The sequence below is a fragment of the Notolepis coatsorum genome (assembly GCF_963971535.1).
Source record: "Notolepis coatsorum genome assembly, chromosome: 6".
Classification (NCBI taxonomy): Eukaryota; Metazoa; Chordata; class Actinopteri; order Aulopiformes; family Paralepididae; genus Notolepis; species Notolepis coatsorum.
In genome coordinates, this window is record NC_140170.1 from 78,762,161 (window position 1) to 78,788,553 (window position 26,393).

A 26,393-nucleotide genomic window follows, 5' to 3' on the forward strand; every position below is an offset into this window, starting at 1 on the left:
TGATACTGTGAATAATGTATACTCTTTAGATAGTAAATTATAACACTACCGTATGCATACTGCACCTTATGTGACACTGTGAATACTGTGAATATTTCTTCAGCTAGTCAGATAGTAAATTATATTGACCACATTGATCAAATTGTTTACACTGCCTGTGTTGTTTTTTACTACCTGTACACTGTGTTGTTTTACTACCTGTACCCCCCCCCCCCCCTCCCCCCCATGCTGCTATGATGCCTGAATTTCCCCAAGGGGATCAATAAAGGAATATCTTATCTTATCTTATCTCTTTCAATTTTAGTCCGACGTTCGTCTTCACCCATTCTAGAGCTATCCAAAAACGTTCATATCTCCCAGGTTTCGGCATTTGATCTCATCATGATTTAAATTAATAGGCTTGTTCGAGATTGGCGACTGGCGAGGCCTGCGCAGGCGCACTGCATCGCGCTGGGTTGTGAATAACAAGTTAACTCATTCCTGCCTGCTTGCCTGAACTTATATATGCGCAAATAGAAACATGTATACCGACCTGGCCTGCTTCAGAGTTCAGTGGCCTGACTGCGGGCACAAACAAAAAAACAAAAACAAAAAAAAGCATTTGCCAGTCCACCGGGAAAACTCCCGGTGCTCCCGATGGCCAGCCCGCTAGTGTACTATACTAATATGTAACATTGTTACTCAGCTGAAAGAGTTGTACCCAACTTGTCGTACAGAACTTCTAAGTCGCTTTGCATAAAAGTGTCAGCTAAACGACTAATGTAATTGTAAAAAAAAAAAAAAAATTATGTGAATCTCTCTCCCATACCACAAGCCTATACAGTAGGCCTATATAAAACGCCTCACTCCAGTTCTGAAATTACATTTACAAATCTCAAATTTACTTTGACTGTCTGAACCTGGAATTCAGGTTCTTGATCAATTACCACATACAGGCTTGAGACGAGAAACCAATTAAGTCAATTTTACAGAGTTCTAAAACACATCACTCAACGGGATGGGATATCCAGCAAGCACCTTTTGCTTCGGGGGAGGTTTTAGTTAAGTTAAGGAGAAAGAGTACTTGTTTAGAACATTCCTCAAGTAAAACAGCGGCACGCTGTGTGTAAAAACCATTAGGATTTTGTGCATGGTCCAAAGGTGTCCCCCCAAAACAAAGTTTTGCTTTATATGACAGATTGTTCTCACCACTCATGTGACCAAAAATATTTGTTCAAGTAAAAGAAGAAGAAGAATAACTTAATTACGTCAACCCTGTATACCTGCAGCTCATGATGGCCAGATATTGTTATATGCTGACGATGATACCTTGTCCTCTGACACTGTTGGTATTATGAGGTGTTTGTTTTCTCAGAATGATTAGAATGTTCAGTTGTGTGACTTGTGAGAGTGTGCACCTGGCCGGGTTAACATACTCACCATTGATACAAGCCTCCTTGTCACCCTTGTCAATGAGCAGATATCTGGGGCTTTCAGGGAACCAAGGCAGGGTAAGGAGCTGAATGAACCCTGGGATGGCGTTACTGGCCAAGAGGTACTGCCAGCATGACTCGCTGCCCAAAATCTCCCTGCAATGAACACTCGTTTTTAACAATGCATGCAAAGAATGAAGCAACACCTGATGATTGATGTGTTGCACAACGGGTGTTTTCTGTCCACATACCTGAGCCCAACCACCTGTCCCAACACCACTCCAAATGCTGTGAAGACAGCTGATGACAAGGACACGGCCCCCCGCAAATGCTTTGGAGCACTTTCACCAAAATACATGGGTTGCACATTCATACTGATTCCTGCAAAAGACACAGGTGGTGTTTAAGATTCAAAATTCAAGATATTTATTTGTCATATGCACAGTTAAACTGACAGTTACACCATACAATATAAATCGTACTTTGCTAGTCCCCCCTTCACACAGAATCACAAAATGTAGACTTAAACTTAAAATATTAAGAAAATGTTTAATGCTAAAATAAAGAATCTTAAAAAAGAGAAATAAAGTAGAAAAATAAGGCACGAGTGACAGAGTAACAGTATTGCACAAACTGCTTTCCTTCTTGCATATCTTTAAATTGTTACTTTTATTTTTATTTAATTCACAGCATTTTCTTTTTTTGTTAAGGAAATTGGGCAGTTCATTCCTCTTAGTGTTTAATTCATATTATATTACTCTGGACTAGCAGCAATACATATTATATTACTCTGGACTAACAGTAATACATATTATATTACTCTGGACTAACAGTAATTCACATTATATTACTCTGGACTAGCAGTAATACATATTATATTAAACTGGACTAGCAGTAATACATATTATATTACTCTGGACTAACAGTAATATATATTATATTACTTTGGACTAACAGTAATTCACATTATATTACTCTGGACTAACAGTAATACATATTATATTACTCTGGACTAACAGTAATTCACATTATATTACTCTGGACTAACAGTAATTCACATTATATTACTCTGGACTAGCAGTAATACATATTATATTACTCTGGACTAACAGTAATTCACATTATATTACTCTGGACTAACAGTAATTCACATTATATTACTCTGGACTAACAGTAATACATATTATATTACTCTGGACTAACAGTAATTCACATTATATTACTCTGGACTAACAGTAATTAACATTATATTACTCTGGACTAACAGTAATACATATTATATTACTCTGGACTAACAGTAATTCACATTATATTACTCTGGACTAACAGTAATTCACATTATATTACTCTGGACTAACAGTAATACATATTATATTACTCTGGACGAACAGTAATTCACATTATATTACTCTGGACTAACAGTAATTCACATTATATTACTCTGGAGTCTGGACTAGCAGTAATACATATTATATTAAATTGGACTAGCAGTAATACATATTATATTACTCTGGACTAACAGTAATTCCCATTATATTACTCTGGACTAACAGTAATTCACATTATATTACTCTGGACTAACAGTAATACATATTATATTAATCTGGACTTGCAGCAATACATACTATATTACTCTGGTCTGGACTAACAGTAATACATATTATATTAATCAGTGGACATACCAGCATTTATTCCAACCAACACACGTGAGATGATGATCATCTCAAAGGACTTGGCAGCTCGACTGGTCAGACCCAGTATTGAGCTCGACATCAGGAAAATATTGTTTAACAGCAAGCATTTCTTCCTTGAAAGGAGAAAAGATGACAACATGAACAGAAGGACTAGCCCTAAGCATGGGCTGTGTACTAGGCCTGGGAAATTCATATACAGTAGTTTACATTTTGGCTTCCCACGATCATGAAAACAAGAAAATTATTTGAAAATGATTATTGCTCTCATTTTGTCTTGTGTCGTAAATACAGCGCTTCCTTCACAGCGGTGTGCTGCGCCCCTCCCTCCCCAAAGCCCAAACAGTAGTTTCAGTTCGTGTTGAGAGGATGGAGGAAGGAGCCACGGCGTGTTTCTCTAGTTATTTTGAAATGTCTTTGGTAACTTGTAGAAGATGACAGAAAGGCAGCCTTTGGTCGAGAAGAAAAGTAAAACAAAGTCATAATCATATGATGTTATGTTGTCTTAAATCAATGAGTAATTATGTTTAATAATCATGATTTCAATATCAATCAAAATAACAGATTTTTGCATAAGCGATTGAAAACTTTATTAACAGATTGCAGAATGGGTACAGTACAGTACAGCTCAATACATACAATTGTTAAGGGGATGCAGACCAGAGAAAGACTTTCGTCTTGTTTACATCAGGGTCCCCCATTTTCAATTCATCATAACATATATGACATACACGACATACAGATAGACAGTACTGCTACATCTATACATTTATGACATACCAGATTTGCAAATACAGTACTGTTTGTGATACAAAAAGAGTCTAGAAAAGAGAGTATATACATTTGACGTAGAAACTGTACATTGGAGGAGGTTGGGTAGGTGGGGGGGGGGGAGGGGAGGGGCTGTACATTGGAGGTGGTTGGGTGGGTGGGTCGGGGGGGTAGGGGTGGGTGGGGGACACTGTACAACTGTAGAAGCAAAACTGTACATTGGAATATTGACGAAACCATACTTGGTAATTTACTGTACATTGGAGGGGGTTGGGTTAGGACATTTACAGGGGCCAGTTTCGAATTGCAATCTCCCGTAGGTGTTCTTTGAGAGTGGTTTTGAAAGTGGGTAGTGATTCACATTCCTTTACAGCTTTGGGTAGGGCGTTCCACATTGATGTGGCATTATTGCGAAACGTGTTTAGTCCCTTGTTTGAGCCGAATCTGGGTTTAACATGATTTGTGGAGCTCCCTCTGGTGTTGTGATCGTGGTATTCACTGACCTTTGGGAAGTATTTTGACATGTACATGGGTACCTTGGTCGTGTAGTGTATCTTGTAGACCAGGCCCATTGCAAGTTGCTGTACTCTGTCGTCTACTCTACGCCATCCTAGGTTGTCAAAGTGGGCAGGGGTGAGGTGGGTTCTAGGAGTAAGGTCAAGCAGTAGAATGACCAGTTTGTTTTGAGATGTTTGTAATTTTGTTTTTAGCGCCTTTGAGGTGCTTTGGTACCATGAGGTGCAAGCATAGTCGTAGTACCCTTGAATGAGTGCTCCTGCCAGAGTCTTTACGGTATTCTTGTTTACCAGAGAGGAGATCCGGTACAAGAATCGAGTTCGTTGGTTGACTTTTTTTTATTACCTTGGATGCCATTTTGTCACAGGAAAGATTTGCCTCTAGGATGGAACCTAGGTATGTAATTTCATCTTTCCTTGTGACAATATTGTCACCCACTGTAACTGAGAAGCCGTCGGTCTTGCTGAGTTTGTTATTAGATCCGAAGAGAATGGACTCTGTTTTACCCAGGTGTAATGATAGTTTGTTATCAGCGAGCCAGGTGCAGATTCTGCCGAGTTCTGAGCTGAGGGTTTTTTCAACCTGTAACTTGTTCTTGTCAGAGACCAGCAGGGCTGAGTCATCTGCGAACAAGAACAAGTTGCAGTCACAAGCTGACGACATGTCATTTGCATAGGAACAGTAGCGGTCCTAGTATGCTTCCTTGTGGAACACCACAGCTCACTGTGAGGGGGGGGGGGGGGGGGGGGGGCTAGGGTACCGTTTACCTCCACCATCTGTTCCCTCCCCTCAAGGTAGGATTGCATCCAGCTCACTGATAGACTATCAAAACCAATTGCTTTTAGCTTGTCAATCAGAATGGAGTGATTGACAGTGTCGAAGGCCTTTTGTAGGTCCAGCATGACCATGCCGCAGTATTTGCCCGCGTCCACCTCTTGTTTGGTGTGGTCGTTCAAATAGAGAAGGCATGTGTCAGTGGAGTGGGATGTTCTGAAGCCAGATTTCAACCTGTTCGCGAACAGCCCTACTGCTGTAGACAGTTACTGTGGGCAGCATTCATTCATATGAGTGCCAAGTGGGGAGAATCCATTAATATAATAACCATGATTCTTATCTCAAACATTTGTCAAGGGGCTCATACAGAACCAATCGTTTCACTGTAATGTAAGACAAATAAAACAAAACTTGAACTTGAATTAGTATAACACCCCATGCGACTAACAAACTGGCATAATCTGCAACTGAATTGCATGTATAGACGGTTTCAACCTGACAACATAAACATTCAAAATGGACCCCTTTTTTGACGGTTTACTTCCTCTTGCAGTTTGTTGCAGGGGGCAGATTTGGGTCCAAGCTGTTCCCTAGCAATGCAATTCCACTGAAACCGTCTACACTGTATTTGTCTGTTTAATGCCCCCCTTACGGATGAGTGTATTTTGGAATAAGACGTGGGATTGGACCGGACGTGCTGACTGTAGTAATGCATTAGGTTTGGCTGTGATGAGAGCGAAGGATCATTTAACATTGGCCACATGACTCCAAATCACACTCTCAGCTCTGCCAGCTGCCAGAGAGGAGCCGGGGGAAGTGATCAAAGGCTGGTCGACACATTAAGAGGAATGGAGTGGACAGAGAAAGATGATGTAGCAGGAACGGTTCAGTCAGATCGTAATGAAATTCACCCCCAGAACATATTAATTCATGTAAATCAACCCCTCTAACTGTACAATATCACACGTGAATTAAAATAGTATTTTAGAACTGGATATTTGGCAGGAAGTGAATCTTATACATCCTATGGCCAAATTCTTTACATTGTGTTCACAGTACAACCATTACTTTAAAATGGGCGTAAGGCCTGATTATGCCTGCATGTGTGAGTCAGTGTGACCCCCCCCCCCCCCCCCCATATGACATTCTTCAAGTCATTGACCCATGATCTATGCATTAGCAGGATGAGGAATGGTCAAGAGTGGCTGGCCCAGGAATGTTTCTGACCACTAAACTGAAATCTGACTCTCTCTTTGTCTTGTAACGATATAAGGAGAGTGAAAATGCACTTATCTCTCTCTCTACCTTTTCTGCACTCCTAACACACCCTCCCTCTTGAGGTCACTTTATACCACAATTATAACTAATTGTATGTTACTAACTTTATGGATCCATGTTGTAAATAACGATCGTACTGAATTTATAGAATTGTCTCCTTTATATTTCTGATATTAATCTTTCTTATCAATAATTAATAAGACCACAAAGTGAATTCCATATTGATTACATCCTTACAATATTCCAATGATGATTTAAGACGTAAGATGGAATTCCAAGAGAACATAGAAAAAGTGTACACCTGGTTGAATTTACGTTCATTATAGGGAGGCAATCTCTCAATTGTATAATGTATTGTAGACCTATTCATACATTTGTAATAGGGGCAGACACTCAGCATTACCTCCCAAAACGTATGGTCATGGGTCCAGCGATAAGGGCCCCTGCCAGGCCCCCCAGGGAGAAGATGGAGACAATAATGGTCCAGAGCAGAGTCACCTGGTAGTCCTCCAGCTGGACTTCCCAGCGCTCTCGAAACGTCTCGTTTATAAAGTTCTGAATGTACTGCAGACATAGACACAACAGGACATCGGTCAAACGATGTCACTACGTCATTGCCTCACTACACTAACCAAACACACACACGTATATAAACAAACATACAAACACACAGCATGCGACAATCCTGCATCATCCTATAGATATGGATGGCCGTTTGGATGACTATCCACTGAACAAATGTATATCATATAAAAAATGTATACGTAGGATATGTAGGAGCGCTCCAATAAAGCAAATTTCCATGACAGTGAAAGTCTTAGGACAGTGAAACAGTTTTGTTGTTGTTGTTGTTCTGTATTCCAGCACATTAGATTTGAAATGGAATGACTGAGGTTAAAGTACAGACTTTCAGCTTTAATCTGAGGCTGTTTACATAATAATAATAATAATAATAATAATAATAATAATAATAATAATAATAATAATAATAATAATAATAATAATAATAATAATAATAATAATTAATAATAATAATAATAATAATAATAATAATAATAATAATAATAATAATAATAATAATAATAATAATAATAATAATAATAATAATAATAATCAACTGTATTTGTATAGCACTTTTCGAAACAGGATTACAAAGTGCTTCACAGAACAGAATAAAACATGGCACACAAAAAAACATTGTAAGAGAATAAAATAAAAAGCACTAACAAATATTATAGAATATAGAACCATAGAATAAGAGCAAAAGGGAAGACAGCAATTTATTAACAGAAACAATTACAAAATAATTTGATAAAATACAATGAAACTATTATGAAAAAGCTTCTACGTAAATGTGAGTTTTGAGAAGTGATGTTCTGAGGCAAGGAGGCAGGGAGTTCTCCTTCTCAGGCAGGGAGTTCTTCTTCTCAGGCAGGGAGTTCTTCTTCTCAGGCAGGGAGTTCTTCTTCTCAGGCAGGGAGTTCTTCTCAGGCAGGGAGTTCTCCTTCTCAGGCAGGGAGTTCTCCTTCTCCTTCTCAGGCAGGGAGTTCTCCTTCTCAGGCAGGGAGTTCTCCTTCTCAGGCAGGGAGTTCTCCTTCTCAGGCAGGGAGTTCTCCTTCTCAGACAGGAAGCTCTCCTTCTCCTTCTCGGGCAGGGAGTTCTCCTTCTCAGGCAGGGAGTTCTCCTTCTCAGGCAGGGAGTTCTCCTTCTCAGGCAGGGAGTTCTCCTTCTCAGGCAGGGAGTTCTCCTTCTCAGGCAGGGAGTTCTCCTTCTCAGGCAGGAAGCTCTCCTTCTCTCAGGCAGGGAGTTCTCCTTCTCCTTCTCAGGCAGGGAGTTCTCCTTCTCAGGCAGGGAGTTCTCCTTCTCCTTCTCAGGCAGGGAGTTCTCCTTCTCAGGCAGGGAGTTCTCCTTCTCCTTCTCAGGCTGGGAGTTCTCCTTCTCTCAGGCAGGGAGTTCTCCTTCTCAGGCTGGGAGTTCTCCTTCTCTCAGGCAGGGAGTTCTCCTTCTCAGGCAGGAAGCTCTCCTTCTCTCAGGCAGGGAGTTCTCCTTCTCAGGCAGGGAGTTCTCCTTCTCCTTCTCAGGCAGGAAGCTCTCCTTCTCTCAGGCAGGGAGTTCTCCTTCTCAGGCAGGGAGTTCTCCTTCTCCTTCTCAGGCAGGGAGTTCTCCTTCTCCTCAGGCAGGGAGTTCTCCTTCTCAGGCTGGGAGTTCTCCTTCTTCTCAGGCTGGGAGTTCTCCTTCTTCTCAGGCTGGGAGTTCTGCTTCTTCTCAGGCAGGGAGTTCTCCTTCTCAGGCAGGGAGTTCTCCTACTTCTCAGGCAGGGAGTTCTCCTTCTCAGGCAGGGAGTTCTCCTTCTCAGGCTGGGAGTTCTCCTTCTCCTTCTCAGGCTGGGAGTTCTCCTTCTACTTCTCAGGCTGGGAGTTCTCCTTCTACTTCTCAGGCTGGGAGTTCTCCTTCTACTTCTCAGGCTTGGAGTTCTCCTTCTCAGGCAGGGAGTTCTCCTTCTCAGGCAGGGAGTTCTCCTTCTCCTTCTCAGGCTGGGAGTTCTCCTTCTCAGGCAGGGAGTTCTCCTTCTCAGGCAGGGAGTTCTCCTTCTCAGGCTGGGAGTTCTCCTTTTCAGGCAGGTAAATAGTAAATGATGCATTTATATAGGGCTTGTATCCAAAGCGCTTTACAATTGGTTCCTCACACTTTACCCACTCACTCACACATTCACACACCGATGGCAGAGGCAACCATGCAAGGTGCCAACATGCACATCGGGAGCAAATAGGGGTGTTAGTAAGTGTCTTGCTCAAGGACACTTCGACGCACTGCCCGGGAGGAGTGGGAATCGAACCGGGAATCTCCGGATTACCAGACGACTGCTCTACCTCCTCCACTGTCGCCCCAGGCAGGGAGTTCTCTTTCTCAGGCAGGGAGTTCCACAACTGAAGGGGCTGAACAACAAAAGCTGGTCACCTTTGGTGATAAGGCGTGTTTCAAGAACAACCAGGAGTTCCATCCCAGAGGATCTCAGGTTACGCTCAGACTCCTAGGGGCCTGAAATGTAACTCGGAGGCTGACCCTGTAAAAGCTTTAGAAGTTATCAGTAAAATCAACTCTAAAAATTAAAGCGAAGAGAGACAAGGATGGGTGTAATATGTTCTCATCTCTCAAAGTGAGTTAAAAGTCTAGCAGCAACTTCCGGTTTGTGACGTTCTGGTGAGCAGCCACATGAAAGAGCTCCCGGTCAATGAATATCAAAAAAAGGAAGTAAAACAATTCAAAACGAAATAAAAAGTGAAGATTTGAGGACAAAAGAAAGAAGGAAGAATGAACACGAGGACAAATGAAAGAAAAGCAACCACAGATGAAGTAAATACACCGAAGACTCAACACGAGGCAATGATGCAACAGGTAGAACAAGCTAGCGGAATGCTGAATGTCAATGCAGAGAAGCTACAGGCTAACATACAAACTAGCTTACAAGCTAACATACAGGCTAACCAGGCCACCACGCAGATTGGATTAGGAGCAATGCGGAGCATATGATGTAACCAGGGCTTGACATTAACACCCGCCCACCCGCCCAATGCGGGTAGAATTCGGCATTGGCGTGTAACTTCTTCATTCTTCCCGCCAATGTGGCAGGTGGCTTTTTTTTCTATGAAAAAAAAACATTGTAGTCTACAAAAGGCATCTGCAATAATTAAGTCAATCCAGGTGATACTATATAATACTACAACTCCCACGAGGACTGGGTGCGCACAGTGTGCTCATTCATTGGCCCATCCACTTCGCCCTATCGCGCGCATCGTGTTGCTTCCGTGTGGTGTGTGTGACAGCTGACAGCTGAACGAACGCTGTTAACATTAATAGCTCAACTGGTTAGTACAGACAGTTAGCTAACTTAACGTTACAATGTGGCGGCATATTGTGGGTTGCGGTGAGATCCCTGGTCTCAATGAAATCGGCTCAGTTGGACAAGTTGAAGCTGCTGTTCCGCAACGTTCACGGCTTCACGCAATCTGGAAGAAAGGCAGACCATTCACAGACTATTTGTGAATGTGCGAGTAAGTATTAGACAAACTAACATGTATTATGTAACATGTATTATTAAACTAATATTATGGTGTTTGTTAGCTAGCCACATTCATTTAACATTAAGAAGCATACAGGCTCCAGACTAACACAGTCCCGTCGCAAATATTCAGCACCATGGACAGCTGCCCCCCCCCCCTCTCTCTCTCTCTCTCTCTCTCTCTCTCTCTCTCTCTCTCTCTCTCATTCATCACGGTGGTGAAAAAAGTTTGTCTGGAGCCCATTTTCAGGGACACGCTGATTAGGAAACATATTGGGGAATAATACATGATGGACTGGTATGAAGGAACTACAGGATTACACGTGACACACAATACAAATGTGCATAAGAAAGACAAATTCAGAACATTGACCGGGAGCTCTGAGGCCGTCCACAGAACGAATGTTGGACTTATATAGTGCGCACTTCGCCGCTAGGGGGAGCCCTCTCACTTGGAGAGCCATTACTCCTCACCCTTCCAATGGGGAACAGAGGGATACGACTAAGATCCTCTAACACCATGGGAGCGCCAAATGTTGTCTTTTTTCTTTGAGTTATGTTAGAATTTGAGTTATGTTAGAATAGCAGTTGCTTTAAATGTGCACATGGACATTTGTGAAGGACAAGAATAAAAGAATGTTGGACATGAAGACTTGGAGAATCTCCATTGGGGGTATCTCCATCACTAGGGGGGGGGGGCTTCTCCAATAGGAGAGCTGATTCCCCTCCAAACCGCCAACGGGGGCAAAAAGTGCTAACCATATAGCTTATTTTATTTTCATTTAATTTTTTCAGATTGTTTTATTTTTTAAGTCATGTTAGCATAAATGTATATAGTGATATCGGTGACATGGGAGGTACAGAGGTGGGCAGGCTGAGTTCAGTGGGGGGGATGTCGGGGGGAGGGGCCATCGTTCTGGCGGTTCGACCCGGGAGAGGGGGGTCTTGCGTGTTGTGGGATCGGTATGGGTGGGGTGGGGTTTCCTGGGGCCCTCGGCCGCCGTGGCCTGGGCGGTCTGGTCGCTGGGCCGGGGGGACACCGGGCTTGGGGTCGCGGGGCCATTGAGGCGTGGTGCTTTGGCCTTCTGCAGGCCTGGGCTTGGGGTTCTCGTGGGCCGGTGGGGCCTGGGAGTCGGGCGGGGGCGGGTGGGGGCTCTGGGTGCTCGGCTCCGCGCATGGAGGACCAGAATATGGGGGTGCTCTGTTTCTCGGGGAGGAGGGCGGGATTTCTCTTATGGGTGGCTAAGCTTTGCCCGGTGGGGTCTTGTGTGTTGCGGGGTCGGTGTGCGGAGGGTGGGGCTCTCTGTGACATGGGAGGTAGCTGGCTTGGCTCGGTGGGGGGGAGTCTCGGTCCCTCCCCTCTACTGGGCCTGGCCCAATTAATTCAGGGGACCCGTGTCGCTGGGGGCCCAGCTCCGTGCGCATCGGCCCGGGATATGGGGGAGTTCTACGGGCTTAACTCAGGGGGGGGGATGTCGGGGGGGCCATCGTTTCCGCGGTTTGGCCCGGGAGAGTGGGGTCTTGTATGTTGTGGGGTAGTTGTGCGTGGGGTGGGGTGCTTGGTGACATGGGAGGTAGCGGGCTTGGCTCGGTGGGGGAGAGTACCTTCCCTCTCTCCTCTACTGAGCCTGGCCCAATTAAATTCAAGGGACCCGTGTCGCTGAGTGCTCGGCCCCGCGTGGGACGGACCTGGGATGTATAAAAGTATGGATGCCCTTTTCAAGGTCTGTAAAATATATGACAGTTAACTCCAGATTATGGGCAACAGATTTATCATCGGTAGACAGGTTGCAGATTAGATTGATAGCAGTACTGTCACAGTACGGGGAGGCTTATGGAATTGTCAATCAGCAGTCAAGAAAGCTGACTTCATTACTGCCTACGCCCATAGTCTAAATCTGCAGCTCCTGGCTCTAACTGAGACCTGGATAACCCCCAATAACTCATCAACACCTGCAGCATTATCTACAAACTATAACTTCACTCACACACCTCGACCTTCCAGACGGGGTGGAGGCACTGGCCTCATGACATCTCCTTCATGGACTACAAACTTAACACCCCTCCCAGCACTGTCACTCTCCTCTTTTGAATATCATGCAGTATCTGTCTCTAATCCTTTCAATCTCACCATTGTTACACTCTACCGCCCTCCAGGTCCGCTCGATCACTTCACAGATGAGCTGGACATGCTTCTAAGCTCCTTACCGGAAGATGGTACCCCTCTCCTTCTATTGGGCGACTTCAACCTGCCTGACTCATCTCAGTCAGTCATAGTAGTCTCCCTCCTACAATCATTTGACCTGACTCCCACTGCCATGCCTCCCACCCACAAAGCAGGCAACTCCTTGGATCTCATATTTTCCCGTAACTCCAGCATCATTAACACCACGGTAACTCCCCTACATGTATCTGACCATTCCTTCATATCCTTCTCACTAACTCTCATGCTTAACCGAAAGGTCTTCACCCCAACTCAAACCGTCTCACTCAGACGCAACCTGGCCTCCCTATCCCCCTCCACCCTCTCCTCTGACATACTGTCCGCTCTACCTTTGAGTGACACCTTCTCTGCTCTCTCCACAGAGATGGCAACCTCCACCCTCCTCTCAGCCCTTGCAACCTCCTTTGACAAGCTCTGTCCCCTCGTTGAGAAACCTGCCCGCCGTTCCCCGCCCAGTCCATGGCTGACAGATCCAGTGAGAGAACAAAGACAGGTCCTGAGAGCAGCTGAAAGGAAGTATAGAAAGTCACGCCTCACTGCTGACATCGACACATATCACAACCTCTTGTTAACATTCTCCAAAACCATTACTAATGCCAAAGCTTCTTTCTTTCACCATAGGATCGAGGCCTCTGCCAAGAATCTTCGCAAACTGCATGCTACCATGTCCTCCCTCCTCACTCCCCCCCCACCCCCCCCTCCATCATCTTTCTCTGCCGAAGACTTTGCGATTTTCTTTGAGGAAAAAGTGGAGAACATCCGCAGCTCCTTCTCCCAACCCCCACCCATTCCAAATGCTGAATCGAGAACCTCATCCTTCACTCTGTCATCTTTCTCTCCCATTACAGAAGCCGAGACCCTGACACTGGTAACGTCGAACCGTCCGACTACATGCCAGCTGGACCGGCTACCTTCCCCACTCCTCCAGACCATAGCACCAGACATCCTCCCATTCCTAACTGCAACCATCAACTCCTCACTCAACTCGGGGGTGGTCCCCACCTCCCTAAAACAAGCCAGAGTCACGCCCCTCATAAAAAAACCATCCCTGAACCCTACCGTCATAGGCAACTACCGTCCTGTCTCTCTTCTCTCCTTCCTTTCTAAAACACTTGAACGTGCTGTATCCAACCAACTTACTGCTTATCTCTTACAGAATGACCTCCTTGACCCTAATCAGTCAGGCTTCAGAACTGGTCACTCCACAGAGACAGCCCTCATTGCGGTCACAGAGGCACTTCACTTAGCAAAAGCGAAAGGCCTCTCCTCTGTCCTGATTCTCCTAGATCTATCTGCAGCCTTCGACACAGTCAACCACCAGATCCTCCTCGCGGCCCTCGCAGGAATGGGAGTGGCTGGCTCTGCGCTGACATGGTTGTCATCATACCTCAATGACCGCTCCTACCAAGTGTCATGGAGAGGGACCCTGTCGGCCACCCGCCCCCTGCGGACGGGTGTCCCCCAGGGCTCGGTTTTAGGACCCCTTCTCTTCTCCCTCTACACTAAATCACTGGGTAACATTATCACGTCTCATGGCTTCTCCTACCACTGTTATGCCGACGATACTCAACTCTTCCTCTCCTTCCCTCCCTCAGATATCCACGTCTCTGAGCGGATCTCGGCCTGTCTGTCCGACATCTCCGCCTGGATGACGACCAACCACCTCAAACTGAACCTAAGCAAAACAGAATTGCTCCACCTGCCGGCCAAATCCTCCCCCCTGACCGACCTTTCCATCACAGTCGAGAATGCAGCTGTGACCGCGTCCCCGACCGCCAAGAACCTTGGTGTTGTCCTCGACGACCAGTTGAACTTCTCTGCTCACATCGCAGCGACAACCAGAACCTGCCGATTCCTCCTGAGCAACGTCAGAAGGATCCGCCCCTTCCTGACAAAAGAATCCACCCAACTCCTCGTCCAATCAGTCATCTCCCGCCTCGACTACTGCAACGCACTGCTCGCTGGCCTCCCGGCCACTGCCACTAAGCCTCTTCAACTCATTCAGAACGCAGCGGCCCGCCTGATCTCAAACCTACCGAAGTCGGCCCATGTCACCCCACTTCTTAGGGACCTGCACTGGCTCCCCATTGCTGCACGAATCCGCTTCAAGGCCCTCGACCTAGCATACCGTGCGGCAAAGGGAACTGCTCCCGCCTACCTCCGGTCAATGGTCTCTAACTACACACCCTCAAGACCCCTACGCTCTGCTTCTTCTGGCCGCCTCAGACCTACTCCTATCCAAGCTCCGGGAGGGTCATCAAAGAGAAGTCGCCTATTCTCAGTCCTTGCCCCACAATGGTGGAATGAACTACCCACCCCAGTTAGGACAGCCGAAACACGTCCAATCTTTCGCCGTCGTCTAAAGACGCACTTCTTCAACCATTATCTGAATTAAAAAAAAAAAAAAAAAAAAAAAAAAAATATCTAACCCTAACTAACCATACTGTCATGCACTTGTCCTAATAAACTAACCTACACTGTAGCACTCAACACTTTGGCGAACATTGTTACTCAGCTGATAGAGTTGTGCCCTTCCTGATGGCTTGTCGTACAGAACTTGTAAGTCGCTTTGGATAAAAGCGTCAGCTAAATGACTAAATGTAAATGTAAAATGTAAATAGCATTTGAGCGGCCAAATAGAAGAAGCTCATATTTTGCTTCATTAAGCTGGAGGAGGTTCTTACATCCATATCAGGTGAACCATAATTGTAGCCATGTTTATAGTCTACATGTCTCTATGTTAGGGGGCCAAAAGTTATTGGATACATTTGCATAAACTTAAATAAAGTTGGCTTAATTATTATTTGGTTGCATACCAATGCCCCTCGATACATTTGAATGGGACTTAACTCATTGGGCGCGAAAAACGTAATATCTAGTTTTTAGATCCTTTGATATTTTTCCTTTTCTAAACACTCAGCCGGAGCTCCCTAGGTCTCCCTGGCTCATCTGCCTACGTTGGAATTGCAATGAGGATTGAATCTCACCAGGTGGCAGTATCACCTACCTTTTGAACTGGGGATATCACTTGTCCCCAGTACTGACTTTACCACCGGCTGTTTCCGCCTAGGAGTGGATCACAACATAGCAATCGGTGGAAGGTTTGGTGCATCAGAGCTATTCTTTCCCGTATGGTAGCCATGCCCAATATACACGAGTAATTGCGATCGCCATGGGATCGACTGGGATTCATTAATTTTGGAGTACTTTCTGACTGAGGTAAGGTCTATCTTAGGTGACGTGCTGGTATTTTTTTTACATAAAACATGCTTCTGTAACGATCAGTGTCGTGTTTTACCGGACGTAAAACATGCTTGACAAACACGATTGCAGTTTCTAGTTAAAACGACCCCCCCCCCCCCCCCTTGTTGATTTTGTGAAGACACATATGTACATGGTATATGTAATATTTGGGGTTTCAGGCGATCAACTAGAACGATTTGGGCATATTGCATATAACACATCATATCTCGCGATCTATGAAAAAATACTGGATTAAGGGGCGATGTTTAACTACAGTATGTAGAAATGGACTGATTAGTCAGTGATGGACTATGAACAATGCCTGTCAAATGAGCCATACTATTGTCTCCATAGCTATAATACAGAACACACAATGGGTCTGCAAACATCGCTAAAATGGTCAATAATGTTGGCGCCATTGAGTACAGATGGGGAAAGAAGGTGGCGCCCAATGAGTTAATGGAATCCTGAGTGTATAGTATGGGATATGTAGTTGACTGTTATGTAGTGGAGTGTTATTTTGATATTTATTATTCACCTTGCTGTCGCTATAAGTGAAAGTGCAGAAAGGTGCAATTTCAATGACTTTTTCGTGTCTGATTTAAATAGAAAGGATTGGCATGGTAAATATGACAACCTTATCTGATGTACCCTGATGTAAACAAGACAAACGTCTTTCTCTGGTCTGCATCCCCTTAACAATTGTGTGTATTGAGCCGTACTGTATTGTACCCATTCTGCAATCTGTTAAATAAAGTTTTCATTCATTCATTCATTCATCTAAGTTACGTTGATTTATCCTATTCATTTTGGTCTACTAAAATGGGGGCACTACGTATAAAAAGGACTACAGTTCCTACATGGCTCACCAAATTAAAGCTGAGAGTCAGACCTTTAACCCCATAGTTCCGTTTCAAAGCCAATGTACTGGAGTACAGAAACAAAACAACAACAACAACAACAACAACAACAACAACAACAACAACAACAACAACAACAACATGTTTCAACGCCCTAAGACTTATGGACCGCACTGTATAGAAAAGGACTATGAGTGAGAAAAAAGAATTGCCAATTATCATTGTCAATGCAGAAAGGGATGTGGCACTGTTGTTCCAATAAGGAGATTGTACTCTTATCCCACAAGTGCCTTCATTCCCCCTATGTGCCTGTTAACTCATTCAGCACCAGTCACGATGATAGTCGGGTTAACTCGCCATCGCTTGAGCGCCAATCACGAGTATAGTCAGGTTTTAATCGTTATTTATTTTATTAGCGATATCCATTCATTTTCATCCATCCAGCCTGATGTTATCGTTGGGAATGGGTCTGAGCTCGCAAAAGGGCAAATACCGCCGCCTACGCCTTCAAGCTGGCATTGCACTCCACTGGGAATGGTGTAGTTTCTTTTCTGGGACGATCCAAGCCGTGCAGGCGTGGTTTAAATACTCAGGCGAGGCAACCTGTTTCAACGATACATCTGCGAGGCTGTCCCCCCCCCCCCCTCCACTAAAACGCTATTATTGCGTCTTTCTCTGGAATTACTCAGAAGCACCCAAAGTTATACTCATATTCAAAACGGTATAAAACCGAAATGTACAGATTAAAAAACAATCCGTTTTGTACATGTTGACTGGAAGCAACTCACTGATAATCGACGGGTGTATTAGACCCATAGCTATAATTTAAGATTTTAAGCACTCGCAAATCTCGCAGTGCCCCCATTGACTTACAGCGGTGGCGTACTAGCGCCATCTCGCGGATTAAGGCCCGGCGCTGAATGAGTTAACACTGCAACCCAAATGTGACATGATAGCAATGTGGGACTGCATGCCTCCCTACGAGCATGTATGACATAGTTCAATATATGACAGTATAATATATATATATGACTATATGTGAAGATACCATATATACACCATTTATGACCATACATGAATATACCTGCATATAATCTTTTTTACATACATGTATATACAGTACTATATCTATATCTGTACATATCCCTTACCTAGTCCTACTATACCGCTGGCCAGTATGACTTACTACCATAGTGTCTTTATACCTGTATCACTATACATAATAATAATAATACTATAACACTGTACATACATCTGATTAGCACTATTACTCAGTAGTACTCATTTACATATACTCTAGTTTAATCACCTGTACATTTTATATTGTTACATTTGCACTCTGGTTAGATAAAACAAAAAAACAGAAACAAAACTTACAATTGTGGGGGCGTTCATTATGGCAAGGTTGTAGCCATACTGAAGAGTTCCTCCGATGGCAGCTGATGCCACCATTAGAGCCAACGTCCGGGAATTGCTCTGTCAACACAGTGAAGTCCTGCTTGTGATTGTCGCTCCATCTGTTTGGGTTGTGCTGTTGCCATTTGTTACTTATGCATAATAATACATCAGATTTATATAGCACTTTTCCAAATGCTCAAAGATGCATATTTTGTTTCTAGTACCATTGTATTTCCTGTTTTGGGTAATCCTAAAGCAGTTCTTTTCTTGTCTCATATAAACAAATGTACAAATACACTAGCGTGGTGTTGTTTACTACTACTTTAATTTAAAGGTGCACTGGGTAGTTTTGGAAAAGCAAAAAAAAAAAAAAGCTCTGAAAAGTCCAAATAAAGTATAATATATCTTTAGTATTAATTACATAAAGTGTTACAAGAGGAGCGGCCGGGTAGTGCAGCAGACTAAGCACCTGCCTACCACCGCAGAGACACTGGTATCAAATCCAGCTGTCAGCGGTACCTCCATCGGTCGTCCATACTAACCAATTGACAGTGTTAGCGGGTGGGAAGCCGGTGGGGTGTGTATCCTGGTCGTTGTAAACAGCGACTCCTACAGGTCGGTTGGGGCGCCTGCTCAGCGAGAGAGGGAACTGGGGGAAGTAGTGTGAGCCTCCCACGCGTTACGCTCCCCCAGTGAGAGTCCTCGCTGTCAGGTGAAAAGAAGCGGCTGGCTGACTCCACATGTATCGGAGGGGACATGTGATAGTATCTATCAACCCTCCCTAGACCGGCAAGTGGGGGGCAAATGCGCGCAATGACCAGGAAGGGGAGGGGGGAATTGGCATAAGGACTAAAATTGGGATGGGAGAAAAATACTAAAAAAGGAGGAGAAAAAGTAGATTAAAAAACAATTAAGTGTTACAAGAGGAGAAACTGGATCCCTGGAGCGCTGTTTGAAACCAGAAATGATCTGTTTGGCTGTGGTGCTATACCCTCCCACCACCTTTACCGTGTTTTTTTATTTATTTTTTTATAATCAATATTCAATAGTTATTGTAGAGGCCTTTTTTTCTTCTCAAAACTACCAAATGTAGGGTGGCTGGGTAGCGCAGTGGACTAAGCACTCGCCTACCACCGCGGAGACGGTACCTCCGGCTTGGTCAGTCGTCCCTACAATTGTCAGTGTTAGCGGGTGGGAAGCCGGTGGGGTATGTGTCCTGGTCGTTGTAAACTGCGACTCCTACTGGTCGCAGGGAGGCGATCTGGGGGAAATAGCGTGAACCTCCACACACGTTACGTTCCCCTGGTGAAACTCCTCTCTGTCAGGTGAAAGGAAGCGGCTGGCGACTCCACATGTATCGGAGGAGGCATGTGGCAGTTCTACACCCTCCCCAGGCCGACAGTGGGGCACTAAATTGGGATGGGGGGAAAATACAGAAAGCCCAAAAATAAATAGAATAAAAAAAAGAAAACTTTAAAAAATATATACCCAATGTAGCTTTAAATAAAATAAGATAGGATAAGATATTCCATTTCACCATCATTTTCAGGTACAGTACTGTATTAGGGGATGTACCACACCTAAATTTTTCTTCTGCTTCTCATATGTCTCTAATTGACAAACGTGTAATGAAAATAATCTGATTTAGGTTGAAGTAGTAGCCAATGTAGGCCTATATTTGGTGGAGTACAAGGAAAGTTGGACATACATTGGTGTAAAGGGAGCAGGCATATCTGCTATACACTACAGCCTGTACTATTGTAACATACTACGAGAAATTCACCAAGAAACTATGCTGATTTATTTTGCACATAATGTCACACAAATAATTGCACACATTAGTTTGACAGTTCATTTAGGCTAACTTTTGCAATCAACAGGCTATATACTGAATGACTGAATGATGAAATCAGCTTCGATACACACTGTAGTCAGTGGTCTAGAGAGATTTAACCAACGCTATAAAAAAGAATAACGTTAGGCTATGTAAGATAATGTGCTCATTATATGCATAGCATAGTATATAAAAGTAATTTACCTTTTCCGCACCATCATTTGGCATGGTCAATTAAAGCTGGAATACAATAAAATAATTGGCTATATTAGAACAATGCTGTCGCAGTCGGAATCAAGAATGTGCTGCTAGGTGAACCACGCAGGTCAGCCCAGCCTCAGAGACCGTGACGCGGCGCCCATAACTCCGCCGATTTTAATATGATCCCACACCACACGGCGATACACGTGCATGCGCGCGCGTGTGTGTGTGTGTGTGAGAGAGAGAGAGAGAGAGAGAGAGAGAGAGAGAGAGAGAGAGAGAGAGAGAGAGAGAGAGAGAGAGAGACGACACCGTCAGACGCACAGCATCCCATGATGAAACATAAATGCCTAACTACTGTAAACAAACATTATGCTTAAATTAAATTAAAAGTCACACCAATGATTTACGCGGCCCGGGACTCCGTCTAGGTGATGTATATATATATAAAATCTGCAACTAAAATAAAAAATATATAAAATATAACTCTTAACTTAAAGAATAACGGAGAAAGATAGGAACACTGGCAAACTAACTGCCCGTGTCCAGCAGATGGTGCTGTTTCATAGCATCTGTCGTTCAATGCTTGCGTCCACTGACCTATTCAATTGCTTGCTACCAATATTGCACCGTTCTGTTACGGCTACCTCTTTTGGGGGGAAATATAGTTTTTCCGCCTTCATAAATTGATTCACAGTAGCCTATATATGTTATTAAATAGTATCACAATTTTGACAATCAGGATGGTACACTACACCACTAAGGTACCCATGTACATGTCGAAATACTTCCCAAAGGTCAGTGAATACCACGACCACAACACTCGAGGGAGTTCCACAAATCATATCCAACCCAGATTCAGCTCAAACAAGGGACTAACACGTTCCGCAATTATGCCACATCAATGTGGAACGGCCTACCCACAGCCGTAAAAAAAATTGAATCGTATACCCACCTTCAAAACCGCTCTCAAAGAGCACATATGGGAGGCTGCAATTTGAAACTGGCCCCCGTAAATGTCTGAACCCCCCTCCCACCCACCCCCTATAATGTACAGTTCCCTCCCCCTCGTATGTATATATTTACTGTTAGGATCTGTTTAACAGTACTCTATATTTGCATATCTTGTATGTCATAAATGTCATGATTAGATTAGATGATCAGATTATATTATTATATCTGTAGCCTATATCTGTATGTTGTGTATGTCATAAATGTCATTATGAATTGAAAATGGGGGACCCTGATGTAAACAAGACGAAAGTCTTTCTCTGGTCTGCATCCCCTTAAACACATTGAATGCCCATCACGAGATTTCTCGGGTTATCAGCCCGCGGGTTGAATGCCCATCAAGAGAATTCTCTGATTTTTTTTATTATTAGCAATCTGAATTCATATTTCATCAACCGAGTCTACCGTTGGTAATCCTGCCCCGCCAGGCACTCAGATGTGAAAAAAGCGCCCCCTATCGTCTCCCAGATGGTAATGCACCATTTTGGATTGGACTCGATGAAAATGGATGAGAAAAAAAAACTCCGGAATCCACATTTTACTTCTCACGCATGTAACCGGAGCCGATCAGATTCATGCTGGACCCTCGGCACCCTGTTTTACAGTATGTAGCGGTGGATCAATAAAAGGCTTGATTTTTGGAATGGCGATCAGGAATTGGAATAATCCATTTGGATACCATCTGATCTCAGGTAAGGAATCTATTTTACCAGTCTTAGGATAATCAGACCCGTTTTCACGGAGATATAAGCTTTTCCCCTATAATGTGATATGGCTGTTTGACTGTAAGATCGATCAGGAACTGAGAGAATCGATTTTCAGCGCGCGGCACCAGCATGCATAAGTACACATATACTATCGATAATCTAGCGTTTATTTGAAAACGATTCATAAATAGGCCGAAAAATTACAACGTTCTAGAATATTACAGTACAGGGCGATTATCATGGAATCTTTTATTTTTCCGTGAAAACGAGGGCTTTTCAAAATGCTATAAAACGGAAATGAACCGATAAAAAAACAATCCGCTTCGACAATGTTGACTGGAAATGAGTCATTGATAATGCGACGGGCAGATTAGACACATAGCCATAATTTAAAACATAGATTAGGCGATATTAATGCTAACATTGCAGTGGATGGTGGGCATTCAAGCACTAAATGTGCGCCCCCTGCTGGGCACTGAAAGTGTTAACAATTGTGTTTATTGAGCTGTACTGTACTGTACCCATTCTGCAATCTGTTAATTAAAGTTCAATCAATCACAATTATTAATAAAGAGAAAGTAGGTTACTGTCATGCACTTGTCCTATTACTAACCTACACTGTAGCACTCAACACTTTGATGAACATTGTTACTCAGCTGACAGAGCGTCAGCTAAATGACTAAATGTAAATGTAAGATAAGTGTGCCTCTGTTACAGCCACAGCCGGTGTCAGCAGGTTCCCACAACCTTATATGAGCCTCTCCCTGTTCCCGCCACACCATCAGCCTGCCTACCTGGGCCGGCCTACACACCTGTGAACTATCATCTCATCACGGAGCCAGGATAAGAGGCCTGCACCCCTGTGGACCATCACGTCATCACGGAGGCAGGATAAGAGGCCTGCACCCCTGCCACTCCTGGGCCGAGTTTTGTTTTCACCTCCCTTGGTAGTAGGACTCTTCTCTGGACATCTAGTAACCTGATACACAATTACTCTGTTACTAGTGTAATCTGTGTGCTCAGTACTCTGCGTCGTATTGACCCTTGTTCTCCTGGGTGTAGGATCTCACCCCTCCGGCCTGCACCTCCACCTACGGACCTCACCAGCCTGCACCTTCCCGGGACCGCATGGACACACGTCGCCCGCTTGCCTCCTCTCACGCGTTATTTTTTTTCCTAGCCGCATTTCTGGCAGACGCTCTCTGATTGGCCACTGACATGTTTGCCCAATCGCGTGACGAGCTGTGTCTTTGCCCATTTCCGCATCGAACAGCCTGCAAACTACCTGGCGTTCTATCGCCATGCTCTAAGACAAACTCTAACCTTAACCAACTTCGAAAGAGTGCCTAAGCTTAACCGTCGAAAGAACTTGCCGTCAGGCTCGTCACGCTCTAAGACAAACTCTAACCTTAACCAACTTCGAAAGAGTGCCTAAGCTTAACCAGTGTAGAAACAGGCGTCGGCCAATCAGAGAGCGTCTTGCCAGAAATGCGGCTAGGAAAAAAAATAACGCTCCTTACCTGCCTACCTTGTCATTCCCTGGGTTTTCCATTAAATAACCTAAACCGCCTCATTCTCCTGTGCCTTGTGTTCTGCTCTTGGGTTCTCCCAACACAGCCTCTTGTTAAACCTGCATGTATATGTGTATATACTTTTTATACTTTATATTAATGATATGTGCAATGTTGCTGAACTGTTAAAGTTTGTTATTTCTGCAGACGATACAAATTTATATTGCTCAGGAAGTAATTTAAAGGAACTTCTGTTTGATATTGAAAGAGAGCTTGAAATTCTCAACTTGGTTTGATGTTAATAAATTGTCTCTCAATATTAAGAAAACAAAATTTATGGTTTTTGGTAATCGGAAATAAATAGAGGGGGATATCGAGTTAAAAATATGTGATGTAAAAATAGAAAGAGTTTCTCAGATAACATTTCTAGGGTAGTTATTGATCAGAAATTAACATGGAAACAACATGTTAACTATATTCAAGGGAAAATATCTAAGTCTTCCATACTCCCTGGAAGAAGAGATCTTGTATCTCAATGGGACATTCCTGGATAAATAAAGGATAAATAAAAAAAAGTCAGTAGCAATATTGTATAAATGTAAGGATATATTAAACTATAAAGCCTTGTACCTCATTTACTGCTCACTTATACTTCCTTACATATCTTACTGTGTGGAAGTATGGGGGTCGACATTTAAAAAGACTGTAAATCCAATAGTCTTACTGCAAAAGCAGGCCATTCAGAACCTTTTTAAGGCTGGTTACTATGACCACACAAATCCATTGTTTATAAAGTCTCATGTTATGAAATTTTATGATTTGGTTTATTATGAAATTATGCGAATAATGTACAGAGCTAAAGCAAAGTGACTCCCGGACAGTGTGCAAAGGTTTTTTTCAATACATGAAAGAAATATGATTTGAGAGATATTTGTAAATTTACTGTTCAAAAAGCTAAGAAAGGGATTCAAATGAGGTGTATTTCTATTATTGGAATTAACTTGTGGAACAATGCTGATATACAGTTAAGAATGAGTCATTTGCTTTTGGTTTTTAAGAAAATGGTTTGTAGCTACTTTTGAAGACTATAAATGTGAATACAACTTTTTTTGTTATTTTTTTAGAATACTGTTTTGGAGTCTTAATTTTGTTAAGAATATAGGACAGGCATGTATAAGCATTGTTCAGTCTGTACCTTTTCAGTCACTGCCAAATCAAATACTGTTAAATGATTGAGCAAATTGTATTGTGTGAGATGATAAAACTACTACTACTACTACTACTACTACTACTACTACTACTACTACTACTACTACTACTACTACTACTACTACTACTAGTACTACTACTACTACTACTACTACTACTACTACTACTACTACTACTACTACTACTACTACTCTGTACTACATTCTGTTGTGGAAGGACAGCTCATTCACTGAGAGACTTACACTGCATCAGGGTAAGACATTTTAAGTAATTTAGTAATATCTTTAAACTGAGACTTGATTGCTGACCTGACCAGCTGACTTGATTAAGGGGCGTGTTTAAAGCGGCCATTTTGTTTCCTTAAGTGACCCATTAAGGGCCAGGTGTTAGACAGCACTAATTAGTGATAGGGATTTAAAGGCCTGCTGGCTTAGCGTCAGCGAAGCGTCGAGAAACGAAGAGGGACAAAGAGGAGTTTTCCTGGAGTTATCCGCCGAAGGATCCGCCGATCCACCTAGTGCTAAGTACACCCTAGTCCTATCTTTCACTCCACTCTGAAAAATCTCCCTTTCCCTCCCACTCTGCTATTTCTCTACTTCCTCCCTGCCACTCTTGACACCACAATGTGTCTCATATCCACAATATGCTCCTCCAGAACAGATTCAACCCACCCACGGCAGTTTGCTAGCAACCCGGCTAATCTATCCTACCCTCCTACAGCCACTAATACACCTGTCACAGTACGGGGAGGCTTATGGAATTGTCAATCAGCAGTCAAGAAAGCTGACTTCATTACTGCCTACGCCCATAGTCAAAATCTGCAGCTCTTGGCTCTAACTGAGACCTGGATAACCCCCAATAACTCATCAACACCTGCAGCATTATCTACAAACTATAACTTCACTCACACACCTCGACCTTCCAGACGGGGTGGAGGCACTGGCCTCATGACATCTCCTTCATGGACTACAAACTTAACACCCCTCCCAGCACTGTCACTCTCCTCTTTTGAATATCATGCAGTATCTGTCTCTAAACCTTTCAATCTCACCATTGTTACACTCTACCGCCCTCCAGGTCCGCTCGATCACTTCACAGATGAGCTGGACATGCTTCTAAGCTCCTTACCGGAAGATGGTACCCCTCTCCTTCTATTGGGCGACTTCAACCTGCCTGACTCATCTCAGTCAGTCATAGTAGTCTCCCTCCTACAATCATTTGACCTGACTCCCACTGCCATGCCTCCCACCCACAAAGCAGGCAACTCCTTGGATCTCATATTTTCCCGTAACTCCAGCATCATTAACACCACGGTAACTCCCCTACATGTATCTGACCATTCCTTCATATCCTTCTCACTAACTCTCATGCTTAACCGAAAGGTCTTCACCCCAACTCAAACCGTCTCACTCAGACGCAACCTGCCCTCCCTATCCCCCTCCACCCTCTCCTCTGACATACTGTCCGCTCTACCTTTGAGTGACACCTTCTCTGCTCTCTCCACAGAGATGGCAACCTCCACCCTCCTCTCAGCCCTTGCAACCTCCTTCGACAAGCTCTGTCCCCTCGTTGAGAAACCTGCCCGCCGTTCCCCACCCAGTCCATGGCTGACAGATCCAGTGAGAGAACAAAGACAGGTCCTGAGAGCAGCTGAAAGGAAGTATAGAAAGTCACGCCTCACTGCTGACATCGA

At 43.8% G+C, this 26,393-nt stretch overlaps 1 protein-coding gene across 1 annotated transcript in view; it reads right to left on the reverse strand.

Moving 5' to 3' along the window:
- The window catches only part of LOC311229571 (solute carrier family 2, facilitated glucose transporter member 11-like), a gene marked incomplete at both ends in the record, with an annotated part of 52,960 nt that overhangs the window by 22,815 nt on the left and 3,752 nt on the right, over positions 1 to 26,393 (reverse strand). Inside the window, 5 exons of the mRNA XM_084315647.1 lie at positions 1,420 to 1,568; positions 1,664 to 1,793; positions 3,095 to 3,219; positions 6,846 to 7,006; positions 18,207 to 18,305. Coding sequence (XP_084171773.1) covers positions 1,420 to 1,568; positions 1,664 to 1,793; positions 3,095 to 3,219; positions 6,846 to 7,006; positions 18,207 to 18,305 — 664 coding nt within the window. The remainder of the gene's footprint in view (positions 1 to 1,419; positions 1,569 to 1,663; positions 1,794 to 3,094; positions 3,220 to 6,845; positions 7,007 to 18,206; positions 18,306 to 26,393) is intronic.